Source organism: Poecilia formosa, unplaced genomic scaffold (genome assembly GCF_000485575.1).
Source record: "Poecilia formosa unplaced genomic scaffold, Poecilia_formosa-5.1.2 Scaffold363, whole genome shotgun sequence".
Lineage (NCBI taxonomy): Eukaryota > Metazoa > Chordata > Actinopteri > Cyprinodontiformes > Poeciliidae > Poecilia > Poecilia formosa.
Genome location: NW_006800302.1, coordinates 517,363 through 535,978, shown reverse-complemented (window position 1 = coordinate 535,978; position 18,616 = coordinate 517,363). Strand labels below are relative to the sequence as shown.

At 38.8% G+C, this 18,616-nt stretch overlaps 1 protein-coding gene across 1 annotated transcript in view; it reads left to right on the top strand.

Moving 5' to 3' along the window:
- aldh1a2 (aldehyde dehydrogenase 1 family, member A2) overlaps positions 1–18,460 on the top strand; it is a 21,170-nt gene extending 2,710 nt beyond the window's left edge. Inside the window, exons 3-11 of the mRNA XM_007574869.2 lie at positions 211–272; positions 968–1,096; positions 3,408–3,521; positions 10,860–10,962; positions 12,974–13,158; positions 13,278–13,442; positions 14,405–14,562; positions 15,403–15,477; positions 17,269–18,460. Of these exons, the coding sequence (XP_007574931.1) occupies positions 211–272; positions 968–1,096; positions 3,408–3,521; positions 10,860–10,962; positions 12,974–13,158; positions 13,278–13,442; positions 14,405–14,562; positions 15,403–15,477; positions 17,269–17,341 (1,064 nt within the window). The 3' untranslated portion in view covers positions 17,342–18,460. The remainder of the gene's footprint in view (positions 1–210; positions 273–967; positions 1,097–3,407; positions 3,522–10,859; positions 10,963–12,973; positions 13,159–13,277; positions 13,443–14,404; positions 14,563–15,402; positions 15,478–17,268) is intronic.
- Positions 18,461–18,616: the final 156 nt, after the last annotated feature.

Genomic DNA, 18,616 nt, shown 5'->3' with positions numbered 1-18,616 from the left:
CACAGAGGCCTCGAAACGTAATCTCTCACCAGGGTAAAGGAAGCAGGAATGCTCAGCGTGGATTCATTTACAAATTAGCATGTTGAGTCGACAACAGCGGCGGTGTCGGGTGGTGAATGTTTAACATGAGTTTGAGTTACTTTTCAGCAAACGTTTGGAATTAGAAACGCAGATTTCCCTGAAAACGTATGCACCCGTTTTCCTTCACAGATGGAGAGTATCTGACATTCACCAGATATGAGCCCATAGGAGTTTGTGGACAAATTATCCCCGTGAGTATAAGCCTTTCTTCAAGTGACACACACAACAAAAACAAAAAAGGGAAAAGAGGCAGATAAGAAAGAGCTGGCTCAGTATGAAAGAGAAACTGGATGGTTTATTGGATTACGTTCTGATTTTCCAGTAATTCCCTGACAGTCATTGTTTATTTGGGTTAAACCCACTCAGCGAGCCCCCCTGCTCCCCGCACGATGACTGTGCCAGTGAGGTTGAGTAATGATAAATGAGAAGTGAGAAGAGAAGGGATTTCACGTGTTGGGAGAGAGAGTGATGAGAAAGGAGGAGAAGATGAAGGAGAAAGAGACACTGCTGATTGTGCAAGAGAGCAGAAAGCCTGTGGTTCTGCCCCCCAGCCCCATGGGCTCCTCCGTAAGGCAGAAATAACACAGGCCTGCGTGTCGTACAGCGATACGGCTCCGTTGCACATGTGTTGCAATTTCCCGACTTTCTCAGAATGCTGTGGGAAGAGAAAACACTGTACCAGTGCCTAGAACATTTTCTCACTTGACTATGTTTAGACAGAATGAAAATGAGAGTAAGTGACTTAAGAGCGATGAGTTATTGAACTTGACTTGTGACCACCCAGTGTGTCAGTTGCATGATTTTTCCCGTGTGTGTGTGTGTGTGTGCGTGTGCGTGTGTGTATGTGTGTGTGTGTGTGTGCGTGTGCGTGTGTGTGTGTGTGCAGTGGAACTTCCCTCTGATGATGACGGCGTGGAAGCTGGCCCCGGCGGTCGCCTGTGGAAACACCGTCGTCCTAAAACCGGCCGAGCAGACGCCCCTCACCTGCCTCTACATAGCGGCTCTCACCAAGGAGGTAAATCTTACAGATGTATTACGTCTAAAACTCACATTTTGCTTGTTTTTGTTTTTTCTACTTTGGTCTCAACTGTTTCTGAAAACATTCCAAAAACCTTAAAAAACAACAACAACAAAGCTACGTTAATGTTTTTTTGGTGTCAGGAAAACAAGCCGTTTTCTAAAAGCTCCTGTTTGTTAAGTCACATTCTAGGTTGCTGGGTTACAGGGAACTGCCCCGTAACCTAGCAACCTAGGCACCCCAGCCCTGTTACCTAGCAACGAATTGGAACTCGAGCAGATTTGGTTTAAGCTTGTTTAACTGCTGTATTCTCACTACGATGGCTGTCCCATTATTGAAAAAAATTATATATTGGGTATTGTTATAACTTGCCCGATCCATAAGGGCAGATCTACTCGGTCTAATTCATGCTTTATAATTTATTTGACAACATATTTACAGTTCCTAATTGACCATTTGAAATGAGGTTTGTTGTAGTTTATTTTTACACAGTCGATTTATTGTTCTTGTCAGTTTCTGTTTCTTTATTGTCTGTTTTGACACTAGCTGTTGTACTCCTAATTGCACTGACTGCACAAATTTATGTAATTTTTTACATGTCTGTGCAGATATTGGTGTATTTAAGCGTGCTGTACTGGTGCAGAGTAGTCTGGGAATTCAAGGATTTTAATACAAAGTTTAGTGGAAGGAAGAAAAAGGTGATCAAGGAACAGTTATTGAGGCCTGTAAAGAATACTACAAGGGTCGATTGCTATATCTCCATCACTAAGGCTCTTGTAACAGATTTGCTTAGAGTCACTAGTTTTATACATTTTGAACGTTAAGAACAGGATAGATGGCAGTGAAATATCTCTCAGTAAATTTCTAATTTAGGCTTACAGATTGTGGAGACTCAAAAACTCTGCTAAAGTTGTTCTGCATTAGGGTTTTTGAACTATTAGTGGCCGTTTGCTCAAATGAATATTTTCAAAAGCAGGAGAAATAGTTATATTCTCATATAAATACTGTGAAAAAGTATTGATCCATTCCAAGTTTATTTAATATTTACCTCCAAGCAGCGTAACTTTCTTGTAATCATTTGATTCAAGTTTACTTAAAGCTTTTGACGCTCTCTTAAAGTCGTGTCAAAACATTTTGTCAGATTTTAGCTGCTTCGTCTTTTTACTTCCTGTCAGTCATTCTTACAATAACAATATTCTCTACAGAGTTTAAAAGTTAATTAGAAAGAGGAGATTAGACTTAAAACTTTAAACAGTAGATGAACTGAACAAGTACTGCAAAGATTATCCTCCTTTAGTTGATCATCTACTGAATGTGCAGCAAACTGAATGGTTCTATCTATAGTTGGCATATCATAAACAGGCTGCAAAAAATAAAGAGTCAAATTTAATTAAATATCTTTGCCAAGTTGTTGTTGTATTTGTAGGCACAACAATTGTTTATCTATCAACTTGAGGAGTCTTTAAATGCCTGAATAGGTCAGAGTTAACTGACGATTATTCAGAAATGGGACGGAAAACAAGGTAAAGTAAGAGACAATGTCCAAACAAAAACGTCCAAACACTTCCAAAAGGTCTGGAGAACTACAGATTTATAGTATTTTAACAGAAGATTAGAAAGTTGGGAAGCAAAATAAAACTATGGCGGTCTGAATAATCGCCTCTCTTTAATTGCAAAGAGAGTTGATTACTTAGCTTAAAAGGAAATGAACTTGGAGACCCGCTTGTTATTTCACAGATTTAACCTGAAGTCTGGCATAATATAAATGCTGACAGTTCACACGAAAGCGCTGACACACCAAATAAAAGATCTAAAGTGTTATCTCATTGTAATACCCTCAGTTCTGCTAAGAGAGTCGAGTCAACAGAAAGAATGATTAAGAACACTAACAAATGTGTTTTTCATTTCAAACCAGTAGTGTGTGGTGAACGGGCTGCAGAGTGCAGCTGTGCAGATATTTCCCTGCTCTTCAGATTCAATCTTCTGAGCCGTCTGGACAGAATAGAAATAAACACGTGTGTAAGTTAAACAGCACATGAACAATGGAGGCTCACATTACGATCCAGTCCCACTCAGTTATGTGCAAATGTAAGTGTCCACATCCGCTCTCGTTTCCCGTGTGTCCTCCAAGGCTGCGCCTCTTTCTGGAGACTATCTGTCTGTGGCCCTCTTGTCTGTGATGCTCCCCCTGTTTTCTAGTCATGGGCAGGTTGGGCCGGGTCCGGATTCCCCCCACGCCGCCTGCAGTTTTGCTTGGCTCTGCTGTCATCTCCGCTAAAGCTTGTTTCCTCTCATATTGTTTTGACAGGCCGGGTTTCCACCGGGAGTCATCAATATTTTGCCAGGATACGGTCCAACAGCAGGAGCTGCGATTGCTTCGCACATGGGCATAGACAAAGTGGCTTTCACGGGATCAACCGAGGTACGTGTTTGTCAGGTCTGCAGCTGCTGCTTGCTTTTGTCACGGAGAACAAGTGACACAGTGACCAACATGTGCAGAGCATAAGGAGCAGGCCGGGTAATTAGGGGATGTTGTGTGCACAGTCTTAATAACAAACAAATGGGGGCTTACATAAGTTGCATGGCCTGTCATTAATTCCCGTGACAAGGCTTTGATTTTATCTACCACACATGCACGTATAGTTAAGACCAGATATATGTACATACGCTGTGTAAAAAGTCACTTAACGTTGTTCTTCCTGCTGTCAGACTAAACGTTTTCCACTTTTGGATAGTTAGGAAGAAAGATTGTATTTCTTTTTTTTCTAAATACAAGAATAATCAGAGTGAGAAAGAGAGAGAGCTTTTTTGAACATTTTTAAAAACTTTCCTGGAAGTCAGAATTTCACACACATTCCCTTCTTAATTGGTAAAGATTTCTCTTGAATGTCAAACTTTCTGGACTTCCTTCTACCACTGCTGCTATTGCTGAGTCAGGTGTGCAGGCCACCTTGATCACACACACCTTAAAGCAGGGGTCACCAACTCCAGTCCTCGAGGGCTACCATCCTGTAACTTTTAGATGTGTCTCTGCTCAAACACACCTGGATCAAATAAACTGCTCGTTTCCAGCCTATTGCAGAGAGGAATGAATGCTGGTGAGGGAATTCAGACATTTTGGAGCAGAGGTGAATCTAAAAGTTGCACGATGGTAGCCCTCGAGGACTGGAGTTGGTGACCCCTGCCTTAAATGTTTCTGTGGGACTAAGACAGAGGCTTTGTGATGGTTACGCCAACAGGGTTTCCCCCAGATAACTTGCTTTGCCCAGTGGTAGGAGGGGTAGGGCCGATATCCAGCAGCCACTGTGTCTAGAGTTATAAATGTTTAAAGTTGACAGGAAATTTGAGAACATGACTCGGTAAATATGTGCTATTGTAAGACATTATTAACAATACATGAACAATCAACTTTAAAATAAAAAAAGACAAACATAAATAAATACACATTTTTTGCACTTCAGTTGTTTCGTCCTAACTTAAGTGCCGCTTTATTTGCTGAAGCGGTCTGTTGTTGTGTAGACCGGTAAAATTAACGTCTCTTTAAGTGATCACATAGTGACCATGTGATTCCAACCATTTCACATAAAAGATTCTTTAATGCTGTTAAGGAGTCTAATACATAAACAAATGACGCTTAGCCTGGTGGGGACTCAAGTAAAGCCTGGTGGCCCGCCAGGCTTATGACACTCTGAGGGAAACCCTGATTACAATATTGACTGTTTATTTGGCGATGTGACTTTGGTCCATTTGGAAGACCCATTTGTGCAACTACTGAAGGTTTTGCTTCAGGAGTTCTGAATATGTGTTTTTCCTAATAACTGCATATATTTTGTGAAGAGCTCCAGTATAGCAACACAACATGATGCTGCCACTCCCTACTTTACATTTGGAGTCGTATTCCCAGGATTGGGAGCTTCCTTCTGTCTTCTACTAATGTAATAATGGCCATTATGGCCTTTCCTTCAAGAAAACTCTCCAAAAATTGTACTTCTTTGTCAATGAGTACATTTGCAAACCTCAATCAGGGTTCTTCTGTTGTTTTTGAGGTAGTGGGGTCGTTCTTTCAGTCCATTTCACTTCTTATTTCTCAAACTACAATGACTCTCTCTTACAAGAACTTCAGTCAGCATCTACAAAAATGTCTCTGCTTTTGTTATTTGATCGATACACACATTTAAACCAAAACATCTGTGGGACACAGAACTCGTCTGTTTTCTGAATCCTATGATAATTGTGGATTTTCATTTTTGTTTATGCATGTATTTAATTACATGGCTATGAATGTAACACGGACAAAAGGTCTTTCTGATATCTTTGCAGTTTCCTTTAGATTTTCTCATGTCACACAATGAAGTGTTGAGGAGGTTGCAATAAAATTCATCCGTAGGTGTTAATGTTGTGAATTACTCTAAGTCAGCTTCTGAACATGAAGAAGACAATAAAAAAAGCTATTTAAAAACTCCGGCATTTCATGCATAATAATAGCTTTGCATCCATAACAGTAAACGTCGTGTCTGATTTTGTGAGAAAAAGTGTCCTATATGTCCTTCTACGTAAATATCTGTTATTGCATTTGCGTTTAGATAAGAATGCAAACATGTTTCTGCGCTCCGGTCTCTTTCATGTTAACATCTTCCTCCTTTATCTAGCCGGATCTAAAGCGCATAAAGCTCAGCTTGCCTTGCAGAACCGGGAAGCAGCTAAAACAAAGTAAAAGGACACATACCATTTTAGGTGTTGAGTGTTGTGGTCTGAACGCATTCCTGCGGCAGACAGCAGAGAGACACCAAATAACCTCTGCAGATCATTTATAAACATCTGTCATTTACCTCCTCTGTTCCAACCATTCGCAGCAAAGCAAAAGCAGAATATATAACAAGATGTTTTTAACAAGTCTCTCTGGAAAGTGAACAAAGCTTCCTGTGACTCATTTATGTTGTTGCTGTAAGCAGCATCTGATAAGCTCCCGCAGGCTCAGACATAATACTTCACTGTCTGGAGCCACATAGGCAGTGAAACTGAAATTCAGCCGACCAGAGACAGATAAATGTTGAAAACCTCTCTGCAGTTAAAGTTTTATTTAAGTTACTGACCCAAACAGCGTCCACGCTGAAAGTCATTTAGTTTGCATTGAAGACTTTGGATTAATGAGTTAAAACAACATTTAATCTCCCTTTGGGATCAATAACGTGTTCCTGAGTTTGAATTATTGCATCCTGTCGAGATTTTCTTGTGGCTCCTAAACTAAGAGCAAGTAGAAAATCACGTTCGAGGGATCAAAATTCACAGATTTCTTTACACAAATATGACCATAGAAGAGTTACTTTTGATTGAAAATGTTTAAGACCAGTTCCATTTGGGAATTAACCACGTTCATTGACTTTTCACTTTATAATGAAAAGACGACGAGAGAAAAGAAAATATCATCACTTCAATTTCTATTAATTCTATTTCGTTTGATTCTATAAGTTAATTTCCCATTTGTGGACGAGGAACAAAGAAGGTTTCAGCTGTTCATCAACAAATCAAAATCTAATTTATTCACAAAGCATATTTAAAAACAAAAGTGCAAATCAAGGAATCAAAGTCAAGACTTTTAAAAAACATTCACATTTTAAAATACACATAAAGTCAAACAAAGACAATAAAATAAACTTACCAACTCACATTGGGCCAAACGCCATAGAAAAAAATGTGTTTTTAAAAACAGGAAGTGAAGATGCCAGTCTAATATTGAACAGCAACACGTTCCAACATTTGGGGTGAAAACAGAAAAAGCTCAATCTCCTCACATCTTAAAGCAGCTTGTCGCCAAAAACAGACACACACATGAGGTTTTTGTTAAAGTTTTGTTCTTATTGAAAGAAACTAATTTTGGAAAAATAAAAAATTACCTGTTTTTTTTTGTTTTGTTTTTTTTGTTACCTAAATAAATTATTGTCATTTCCATGCTTAAAATACCAACATTTCCACTTAACTTTATATTTTTGTCCATCTGACTGTAATTTTCAGGTATCTGTCCTGCCTTACAGAATGACCTGTGCTGGTTTCAGTCAATATTTTTGAAGTTACAAGCGAGATTTGAGGATTTTTTTATTACAACTTTTTCCCATAATTTCTGAAAAATAGAAGCAGGAAATGACAGAAAAGCAATGTTTAAGTCTAAAATGGGGACACGTGTGGCGAACTGACCTGGATCTGATTTCATAAATACAGAGTTCTTTGCTATTCATTACCTGATAAAATTGAGACGCATCCATTTCTTGCTGCTTTGGTTTCTTTGGATAATCTAATAACTCGTCTGATGATTCCTTCAATGGAGCCCAAGACATCTGTTCCCACTATGAACATTATTTATATCTTGCCATGTATGTTGGCACATGGAAAACATGTGTCACTTTGGTCTAAGTAGAATAAAATGTTCTGGAACACAAAGTCCTGTTGTGTCCATGAAGTATTTGTTGGTTTTGATGCGTGCCTGTGTTGTGTGTTTTCATAATGGGATGAAGGACTGCATTAGGCCTGATATCTTAATTTTATTGTGACGCCACAAAGTTGGAACATTTAGCGTTGTTATTCTGAGTCTCTGAGTTAACGTCGTATTAGCCAAACGATCAGAAAGAAGGTCATGCATCAGGTGGAGCCGCTTCAATTACTTGGCATGCAAAGGTCAGTGAATCTTCATCAGTGCAGACAAAACTTGTGCAGAGTGTAGATTGAATTTAAGTAACCCAATGATTGGATCATTGCTGTGACATTTGAGTTGTTTTTGCAACAGTTTTGGGGCAATGACTCCACAATATTTAAACACACTGTTATCTTGACGGTTTTATTTATGTGTCCCAATAGAGTCTAGAGGGCCACATTAAAAGCTGCAGCAGGCCGGATTTGGCCCCCGGACCTCGAGTTTGACACCTTAGATTCTAAGGTGTCACCAAAACACATTTGATATGAAATGAAAGAGTAAATAAAGCTTTATTCAATTATTTTGAAAGACTACCGTAATTTTTCTCTTGTTTGTTTTCAAAGCAATTGCTGCTTAGTTAGTCCTTGTTTTGTCTAAACGGTAAAAAATCCAAAGGTCCATTGGACCCCAAAGTGCTTCACACAACATACAGTCATTCACCCATTCACACACCCATTCACACACACATTCACACACAGATGAATACATTTTGTGCCATGATAAAACCTAATTTATTAGCTTTTGTCAATTTTCAAGCTTCTTGAAAAGTTAAAAAAAATGTAAAAAAGGAAATAAAAGAAACAAAGTGACTCAAAGAGAACAAGATGGCCACCGATGGGTCGTTTTGGCGGAACAACAGATCAGTACAGAGAGTTTAGCTGCATGCAGTGTTTAAACTGAGAAAGTTTAGTAATTGTCTCTCTAGCTTCTCTTTGAAAGCAGGTTGTTCCTTTGTTCTCACAGCAGACAGTAGCTATTATTTACACCATCATTGATTTTTGAGTTGCCATCTTTAATCATTAAATACTTCAAGTTCAAACACTTTAATCAGTCATTAACCTGCCACACAGTCGACACTCATACCTGTGACTGGAATTACCTGGTGAAAACATCAGTCTGTTACTCCGGTCTGTAAAAACACTCAGAAAACAATACAGCAATGTACTGATATTGGAAAAGGTCATTTTTACCTTTGAATACTTTAAGTATTTTCAAAAATAAGTCCTTCAGTACTTTAACTTGAGTAAACTTGTGATCGAACAACTTTTACTTGTGACTGCTCAACATTAGACCATGAGTATCAATACTTTTACTCAAATACTAGAGTCAAGTACTTGGTCCCACGCTGCACATCTGATACAGTTAATCAACTTCAAAGGGCAACGAAACAGACTTATAAACATACAATATGGTTTTGTTGTTTGGCTGTTGTCATTTTTAATTAAGTTCTGGATAATCTTTTACTACTGTCATTTTTATTCTGATTTTTATTTATCTATTTTATCTAAAAAACAAAACAAAAACAACCTAATGCTCGGTTACAAAGCAGTTATTCAGTTGTCTTTAGTTTTGGTTGAGTCGTGTTATTTTCACAAAACTAACCAAAATGAAATCATCAATACAGGAATATGACTAAAATAATCCTTTCAGATTTTTACCACATATTAACTTGCATTTTTACATCAACAGTTGTGTTCATGCTGTGTCTGAGTAAATATAAAACAACACAAACAGAAACATAAATCCCGTCCTGATTATACGTCTCCAGTTTATTTTTACTCGTTTCCCTGTTATTTATTCTGCATTATCTGGAGTCAATTAGAGTGAGAGAGCCGCTGCTGTCGGAGGCGTCTGATGCCCAGACAGTGAGTCACCAGCAGCAGTGAGAGACGTGAGCATCCCTAAGAGTCTGAACAGCTACAGGTGGATTTTAGGGGGAAAAATTCCCTGACTCACACCACCGTGTTACTCTGAATTCCCAGCATGTTTTCTTTTACCCTGGAAAAAGCACACGTGAACATCCACTGAGTCAGCCGCTTCGAGTTTCTGATCAAAGACGGACAAATTAGATCATAAACTCCAGAGCCAAGCGGAGTGTTGCGTTGTTTTTATTCAGCTCGAGAGGCAGGCGTCGACGCCGCGCTTATCTTCATCAGTTCAGGCAGGGAGATACTGAGAGAAGATGAGCCTTTTCCATGCTGGAGGCGGGGTATTTTAGGTTGGACACTTAGAGGGTAATTTTCCACTTGATCTTGTCAGTTCCCTTGGAAAATAAAACAGGCTGTGTGAGTAAGAGGAAAGACGAATACTTGCTCAGGGTGTAGGATTGTGAGGGAGCTGTGGGGGGATTTCACAGGCTTCTTATCTGTCCGCTCTCACTCCATCACTACGGGAAATTATCAGTCCACTCATCTAAAGCAGTGATTTACAAACTTTCCAAATAGCAGAAACACTGCTCTTTGCAAAGATGTGCATATTTTTTGACAAAAATCCAAAAGGGGTTCAAATCTGCCTCAGTTTAGGGTTTTTTTTTCCGGAGTTTTTATTTAACGTTTCCATTATGTGAACCCTTTAAACTCTGCTTTAGTTGCTCCATGCTAAGCCTTGGATGAATAAATTACAAAGTCCTAAGTTATATCTGCAACAATAAATCAACAAACCTCAAGTTAAAGTATGTGAAAACACACAGCCTGGATCAGAAATCGGTGAGACTGTAAAATAAGGTGATTTGTGCTTGTAAAACTAAAACATGCTGTTTGAAAATGAATTACACGGTAGATTTTCCTGACCAAAGAGGGTTTTCCCTCAAGTATTCACAAGGAATGTGGATCTCAAATGCTTTATTTATTGTTCTCCAGTTTTAGTTTTATGATATCATCTGCGACAATAACGGCCAGAGAGGAAATAGGAATAATAGGAAGATAAGAGAAAAGCCACAGGCAAATCCCCACTGGGTTTTTTCATATCAGAACACTGGACCCGTTTCACTGCAAACAAAACGTCCCACACCACCCACACACCTTGTGGTTGCCTCTTCCTGCTCCTCGCTACATATCAGATGGTGTTCCAGGCTGAAACATCATTTTGTTTTCCTGCCGCTGTCTCCAAAAAACCCGTAATAGATATTCATTCTGTGTGTTTGCAGAACTCATGTTTCATGCAGCTGGCCAACTGCTGCATTCCTTGTTTGGAGCTAAGCAGCTTCTTTAAGATATTTAATGGCTCGGGCTGATTTACCGATCTGGCTGCAGGCCTATCTCTCTTAGTAAACCCTGGATCTGTTCTCTCCGCCAGGTTGGCAAGCTGATCCAAGAGGCGGCGGGGAAGAGTAACCTGAAGAGAATAACGCTGGAGCTGGGAGGGAAGAATCCCAACATCATTTTTGCAGATGCAGATTGTGAGTTACAAAGTAATCAGAGATATTCCACCAGGAGTTTATGCAATAAGTCTGAAAACTTATAAAACTTTGGATACATATATGAATTGGTGAACACACGTGTGTATTGTGTTATTCTCACAGCGCCACCCAGTGGTATTAAGAGTGGTCATGTTTGTCACATAGATGCACCCCTTCTGACCTATTGACCTCAGTTTGACTCCATCTTCTGGATTAAATAGATCTGTTTACATGTATAAGTGTGCTTCACTCTTGTTAGGTTTTGGAAAATCAACTTTTTCCTTAAATATAATGTGACACAGAGCGCTATTTTTCTCCCTAAGCCACTCCTCAAAATGGGAAAAATAGAAAACATGCAATTCAAGTAAGATGAGGCGAAAATAAAAAGTTTAAAACAACCAGAACTGTGACAAGAAAATCACCGAATGCTTTAAATGTGTAAAATGTTGTTGCTGAAGTTTGTGTAGTCTTATCAAGGGTATTAATAGTGTAACCCTTCTTCATTCATCTCAGGTGCAGTAGGTTGACCAGTAGGTTGACTTCACGACATTCAGTTTTCTCTCCATTTACTCTAAAAAAAGAGGAAATCAAGTTGGTGGTTAACATCAGTCCAGCAGCTTCTGTCCCATTACATTAAATAAAATATAATAAATAACCCAGAACAAACCACAAAGCAATATCTCCCAATGAGCAGTTAGCAGCAGTTAGCATTTGTAGCTAAACTGGGCAACATTAACAATGATAATATTTAGAAACAAAACACAAAACATAACAAATTTTCTCAGATTTCATCTGTGAAATTTGTACACTATCAAATTTATCCAACGTATATTTTAAAATATAATACTTATAAAGAAAACACAGAGCTCATTCTGATACATACCACAGTTACCAATGGCAACAGAAAAAGGGGGAGGAGCTGTCAGTTACCGGTTACTATGGTAACCACCAACTGCCAAGTGCAGCGCACAGAACTTAAAACACCAATAAATATCTGGAGAAACAACTTGTTGGCTAAACAAAATAAATTCAAATAAATACATTCTGACAAACTTTAAATGTATAATATTGTTAAAATAAAACCCTGTTTCAATAGTACAAAGCTTTAAAGACAGCAGTACTAATGGTAGCTGAAAACAATAATTTCTCCCTCCGTTTTACTAAAATATATTCTTTCTAAAAACTTTGTATACATTTTTTACATGTTAGGTAAAATGATTCATGGAGACACATCGAAATAATAAACATTAATTTATCATATTAATCTCAGGGTTTTTATTTCTGAACTGTTGCATTGCACCTTCCTAAAAAAGTGAATGAACCAGGTGAGAGTTTACACTTCTTACATCCCCAAAACAGCAACAATGCACAACTTATCAACAAGTTACACTGACTGTTTTAAAGATAATAATGAAATAGCTTCCAACGCTCTTAGTCAAACGTGTGCAACTTTTCCTCATATGATGTAATAAGTCTTGTAATGCATGTGAAATGAAAAGGAACATATGAAACTTCATCTTCCATAAATCTCCATGACAGCGAACAAACACCGATTTGTTTTCTGTTCACCTAAGAAGCAGATTTGTCTCTGTCTGAATTTTATTCAATTAAAAGACCATACCTCAAAGCTTTAAAGCCTTTTTGTGCTTTGAAAAGTTCTGGTTGGATGAGTTTCGTATAACCTTAAGGTGCCCGACCAAACTGGGGGCTCAGACTGTTTTCAAATGCTTTCAACAGGCGTAAGAGGGGCTGGTTGGGGCCTGTAAATCAGGAGAATGGACCCTGACTCAGTCGGGTGCTTCATAAATCACCGGGGTCCATTAACCCTTTCTGGTGAAGAGCGGGATCCATCCTGCTGGTGTCAGATTGGCTTCACCAAAGATGTCTTTCTCACATCATTTCTTGCAAACACTGAGCCTTGAACCATAGAAAAACATTTCATGCTGAAGGGTTTTCTTCCACGGAATAAGTACTCTAATCTCTGTATTGATTAAGCTCTTTTTGTTCACAGTGGATGTTGCGGTTGAACAAGCCCACCAGGGCGTGTTCTTCAACGCGGGCCAGTGCTGCACAGCGGGTTCCCGCATATTTGTGGAGGACTCCATTCATGACGAGTTTGTCCGAAGGAGCGTGGAACGAGCCAAGAGGAGGACAGTGGGCAGCCCCTTCGACCCCACGACTGAGCAGGGTCCGCAGGTGAGACGACTTCGCTTTTAGTTTCCACCTTCCTGTTTTTTTTGTTTTTTTTTTAAATAAATAATCTAAGTTATTCTATTCTTCATGTCCGAATCCATGCTTGTCCTTTACCTCCACAGATCAGTCGGGAGCATCAGAACCGTGTGCTGGAGTTCATCCAGAGCGGCGTCAGTGAAGGAGCCAAGCTGGAGTGTGGAGGCAAAGCTCTGGGCCTGAAAGGTTTCTTCATCGAGCCCACCGTGTTCTCCAACGTGACGGACGACATGCGCATCGCCAGAGAGGAGGTACAGGAAGCCTGCATCTTAATTCAACATTATTCAGTGAAACTGTGTGGAAGAAACGTTATTTCTACCTAAACAAGAGCACAAAACTTCAAACTATACAACCCGTTTTTTCATTACTTGTTCAAAAAGATTATTCATTCATAATAATCTATTATTATTTCATATTCATAGCGAATAGTGATGAATGCTACGCCATGGCTTTAAGTTTGTTTCATTTCAAAAAAGTACATTTGAAAAAAAAGTACATACAGTCAAAAAAAATAATAATTCACACAATTTTTCCAACATATGATTAAATTAATCAATAAATCAGTCAGGTTTATTTGTATAGCACATTTCAGCAACAAGTCATGTCTAAGTGCTTTCCGTCACAAAATCATGAAAACTTCATAAACTCATCATACAGTCAACAGTTATGAAAACCAGTGACGTTTTGTCATGTGCCTCCGTTAAAATAATCAAAACACATCAAATACGATGGTCAATTTATGTTTCAAAAGCAACAGGTGGGTTTTTAGTCCAGACTTAAGGGAACTCAGTGTTTCGGCTGTTTTGCCGTTTCCTTGAAGTTTGTTCCAGATTTGTGGTGCATAGAAGCTGAATGCTGCTTCTCCATGTTTGGTTCTGCTTCTGGGGATGCAGAGCAGAACCAGAACCAGAACCAGGCTTGTTTGTGAAACTTGAAGTAAAACTTAAATCGCAGGAATGATGAGACAAACAATTCCCACTGTTTTCAAATCAAAATTTTTAAAACCTCTTCATACTACGACACCAATAATCTGAATGTCCTTCAGCGATGAAAAAGTCAGTCAGTATCTATGAAATCTAACAGAACAGACAATAAAATGCAGAAATGAAAGTTAATAAGAAAATAAAGAGTGAGACACAGTCCATACAAAGCAGGAACGCACAACCAAATAATATACGTGTCCATTCTGAATCCTGATTTCTTATTTCTGCAGATTTTTGGGCCAGTCCAGCAGATTATGAAGTTCAAAACGATTGAAGAAGTGATTGAAAGAGCCAACAACTCAGACTACGGTTTGGTTGCTGCTGTTTTCACCAGCGACATCAACAAAGCCATGACCATAACCGCTGCCCTGCAGGCCGGCACGGTGTGGTGAGTTCAGTTTCCTGTAACAAGCTTCATTTTTCATGTGGGAAATATTAAACATTTCAGCCGTCCAGAGCCCGTAAGCTGACACCACACTATCTCAACTATTATTACACATGCTGCAACCAGCTTCTCGTGTGTGTGTCCCCCCCCCCCTCTCACACACACACACACAACTCCCAGAAATGTGAGATGAAATTTGTGAGAACAGGATTCGGTGCAGTCCGGTGTGTATGCAGGAATAGCACAACCACTCGTTGAGTTCGCTCAGAGTTGTTTGGTTTCATTTGTAATTACCTTCAGATGGTTATGAGTAAGAGCAGGAGTGGAGCTAACACGCAGCATCTGCCAGAAACATTTCGCTGCCTGTACCACAGCGGTCTGGTAGCTAAACAAACGTTTATATTGCAGCTTTGTCCTTCAGTTTTCATGTGTCACAATTACACACCCACCACCATCCACCATCACACAAACAAGGCGTAATTTGTCAAAATCTTCCCAAAACAAAACTCACAAGAGCATCTTTTTAAAGAAAACACTTCTCGAGCTTTATTTCTGTGCATTATTTTCCCACAAACTCGGCTCTTCTCCATTTAAACTGACCACAGTCGTCTTCATCCCGTTTCTTTTTAGCAGTTTTTTCCCAGCCAGCTGTAATTAAACTCACTCACGCAGCGAGCCAGAATTATCTGATGGGGTTCAGCAGGTTATGAAAACAACCTGCAGTGATGACGGTGGTATATTCTCGATCTGTCCTCCTTAATGCAGCTTACACTGTCCTCAACTTTGAAGGAAACCACAGGAGTCAAATGCATCAGACTGATCAATGCTTTGTGTATTTCCCAGGATAAACTGCTTCAATGCTCTGAGCACACAGTGTCCGTTCGGCGGATACAAGATGTCTGGCAATGGACGTGAATTGTGAGTACGGTTTGGTTTTCTGCCCTCTACATATACACAACTTATCCGCAATATCACTAATAATGACTTCATGTTTCAAAACAACATTTATTAAGCTCAAATAAATCTGTTTTAAAAGGATATTGCAATGTTTCTTTCTTTATGCGTCTCTTGCGACGTACAGTTGAAACCAGATGTTCGCGTCCAGTTTGCAATAGACGCACAGCCTGCTATTTCTCACAGTCAAATATTAAATCTGACTAAAAGTTTCCTCTCTTAAAATGACTAAAATAGGTCTTTACAGTTTTTTGTTATCTCTTTCTTAAAATATGTTGAATAATAATGTTAGTGTAAAAACTGCAAAAACTCTTACCAAGTAATTTTGTTCCAGTTTTTAGTGTAATCTTAGTACATTTGAAATAAGACAAAACTAATGAGCTTGTCTCTTAATATTGAATTTCTTATTAAAGCTAGATGATCTGCCAGTTTAACTGGTATTTTTCATCAACGTTAATACATTATTGGTTTAAAACAATGTCCTGTATCTTGCTGAGAAGTTACTTCTAAGTTAGTTTTGTCTTATTTTAAGGGTATGAAGATATTTGCACTAAAAACTAGAACAAAAATACTTGGTAAGATTTTGTGTTTTTGCAGTTTAAGCTTGTTCAGGGTTCATTCACAATATTTGAGTTCATCAGAGGATGAATGTGGATGAATTTTAAGAAATCTTAAACGTCTTAAAGCATTATGTTGTATGTCTTTTTTTCTGCAGGAGGAATTGGCGCACTTTATAAAACAGATTTCATTACAAGGAAAGAGGATTGTAAAGACATTAAAGCTGAATTGCAAAGTATGAGACAGGAAAATAAAGTCTGGGCACGAAATTTGTTACAAACTGAGTTAAAACCCTGGAAATATTTTGGGCAGAGATAAAAATGAACATGTGAACAAGAAGGGCTTTCAAGTCTGACTCAGTTACAGCATTTCTGCCAGGAGGAACAGGCAAATTATTCCATCAAATTATTGTGTCGTGCAGTTCAAACATGTATTTTTGTCTAGTTTCTAGAGTATTATCTTATCACACTTGAAATAAGACAAAACTAACTTACAAGTACCTTTTCAACAAGATACAGGAGCTTGTTTTAAGCAAATAATTCCTTTATATTGACGAAAAGAACAAGTTCCTTATACATTTAGCAAGACAATCTCCTCATGTTACACATGAAATGATTTTTTTAACGGTTTTCTGGCTCTAGTGACCTTTATTTGAAAGTACTACCACATGAAAGTAGGTAATGAGAGAGAGGAAAGACATGCAGCAAAGGTCACCAGGCCAGGAATCGAACCTGCGACTAAGGCCTCCTTATGTGGGTTGTCTTAACCCCTTCACCACCCATATGTGGAATAATTTGCTATTAATCTCAAGGGATTATTTCCTGAAAACAACCTCCTAAAGCTTGCTGATAAGTTACTTTGGAGTAGTTTTGTCTTATGTCAAGAGTATTAAGATATTTGTACTAGAAAATAGATAAAAAATACTTGGTAAGATTGTCTGTTTGTGCAGTGAGGGCAGCAAACAGGTCATGTATGCAAACTTCTAAATTTAAAGACAGAAAAATATTGTTAAAAAAATGTATATTGTCCTGGAATTTAGCAACCAGAAATAATTTTGGCTATCCTAACTAACCAAAAACAGTAAAATAATTGCACCACTTAATGGCAGAGCGGGATGATAGAAGGTTATGTGTGTGAACATCTGGTTTCAGTGTGTGTATTATCTATTTAAGTGATCAGAGCTGCTTCCTGTTTCAGGGGAGAAAGTGGCCTGAGGGAGTACACAGAGCAGAAGACCATCACAATAAAGATGGCCTCCAAAAACTCTTAAAGGCAGACACGCATCTTCCTCTCCATCGTCATCCTCACACTGTCCACAGCAGCAGACCACACCGGCCGTCCAAACTAGCTCTCTCCATGGTTAAACTCAGCCTCCACTCTCTCTCCACCCACATTAACTCGACCTGGCGGCCCCCCACCCCGCCGTCTATCTTCAGGTCTCCACTGGCAACCACTGACCCCGCACTGTTTACCTCCTCCTCCACTAACAACACTAAAGCACTCACAGAGATGATATGGGAGGATGCTCCAACCGCGCCGTCCAACGCCGTCGCTCCCCGCTGCCCCTCTCCAGATGCTGGAAGCTCAGAGACTCGGTCGCTGCACTTGCAATAAGCCCTTTACTAGCTACTTGTCGCGTGCTGGGAGTTTCCTTTCTGCTGTGCGACATGATTGTCAAAACCTCATTCTTCCTCGTCTTGGTTAGGATTTACCGGCGCGCGCCGGCTCGTTCCGAGACCACTGATGTTTCCGTCAGCCTCACACGTGAACGGATGAAATGTTGATTCAGAATTTAAATTGACTCCTAATTGTCTTTGTTTATATATTAGCTCATATGACCTAACACTGTATGTAAACCTTTGACTGACGTAAAGTTGTTAAACTCTTAAAAAGCATTTTACACTCACTTGTTTTAAAAAAAAAGGACGGAAAAAAAGCAGTGTAGGTGTATTTTAAACTTTTGTAACTATCATTGATGTCCATGTATGTTTATGTTTATACAATCGTATGCTATAAAATTATAAAATGACTGTAGTTATGTTCTTTTGCAGTAAATCATTTTTCTTTTGCTGTAAAAATTTTGAGTGTTTTTTTAGAGCTTTGTGTCTCAGGAGGTCTTGCTGTCTTTAATCTTATCGATTTCTTTATTATTAAACTAATCTGCCTGACAAACCTTTAACAAACTAAAGTGCTGCAAACAATTACTTAAACCCCGACAAATTTCTTCTGTGTTCTGTTTTTCTCACTTTTGGACAAAAATATAATAAAACTACAATGATAACTTGTATATTATGGGAATAAATAACGTCCAAACCGACCTGACCGTATGTGAAAAATCTATTTCCCTCATTGCTAAATTATGGAATAAATCAAAGCGTGTAGTAATCAGGTTACTGATTGCAGTAAATCATTTTGAGTGTTTTTAATTCAGAATTAATCTCTGAAGTGATTCAGAGATTAATTAAAGGCATATATTTTTGCACTTTGTGAATATTACAAACTATCAGATTATTTTTGTTCTCCTAACTGCAGACATTTACATAAT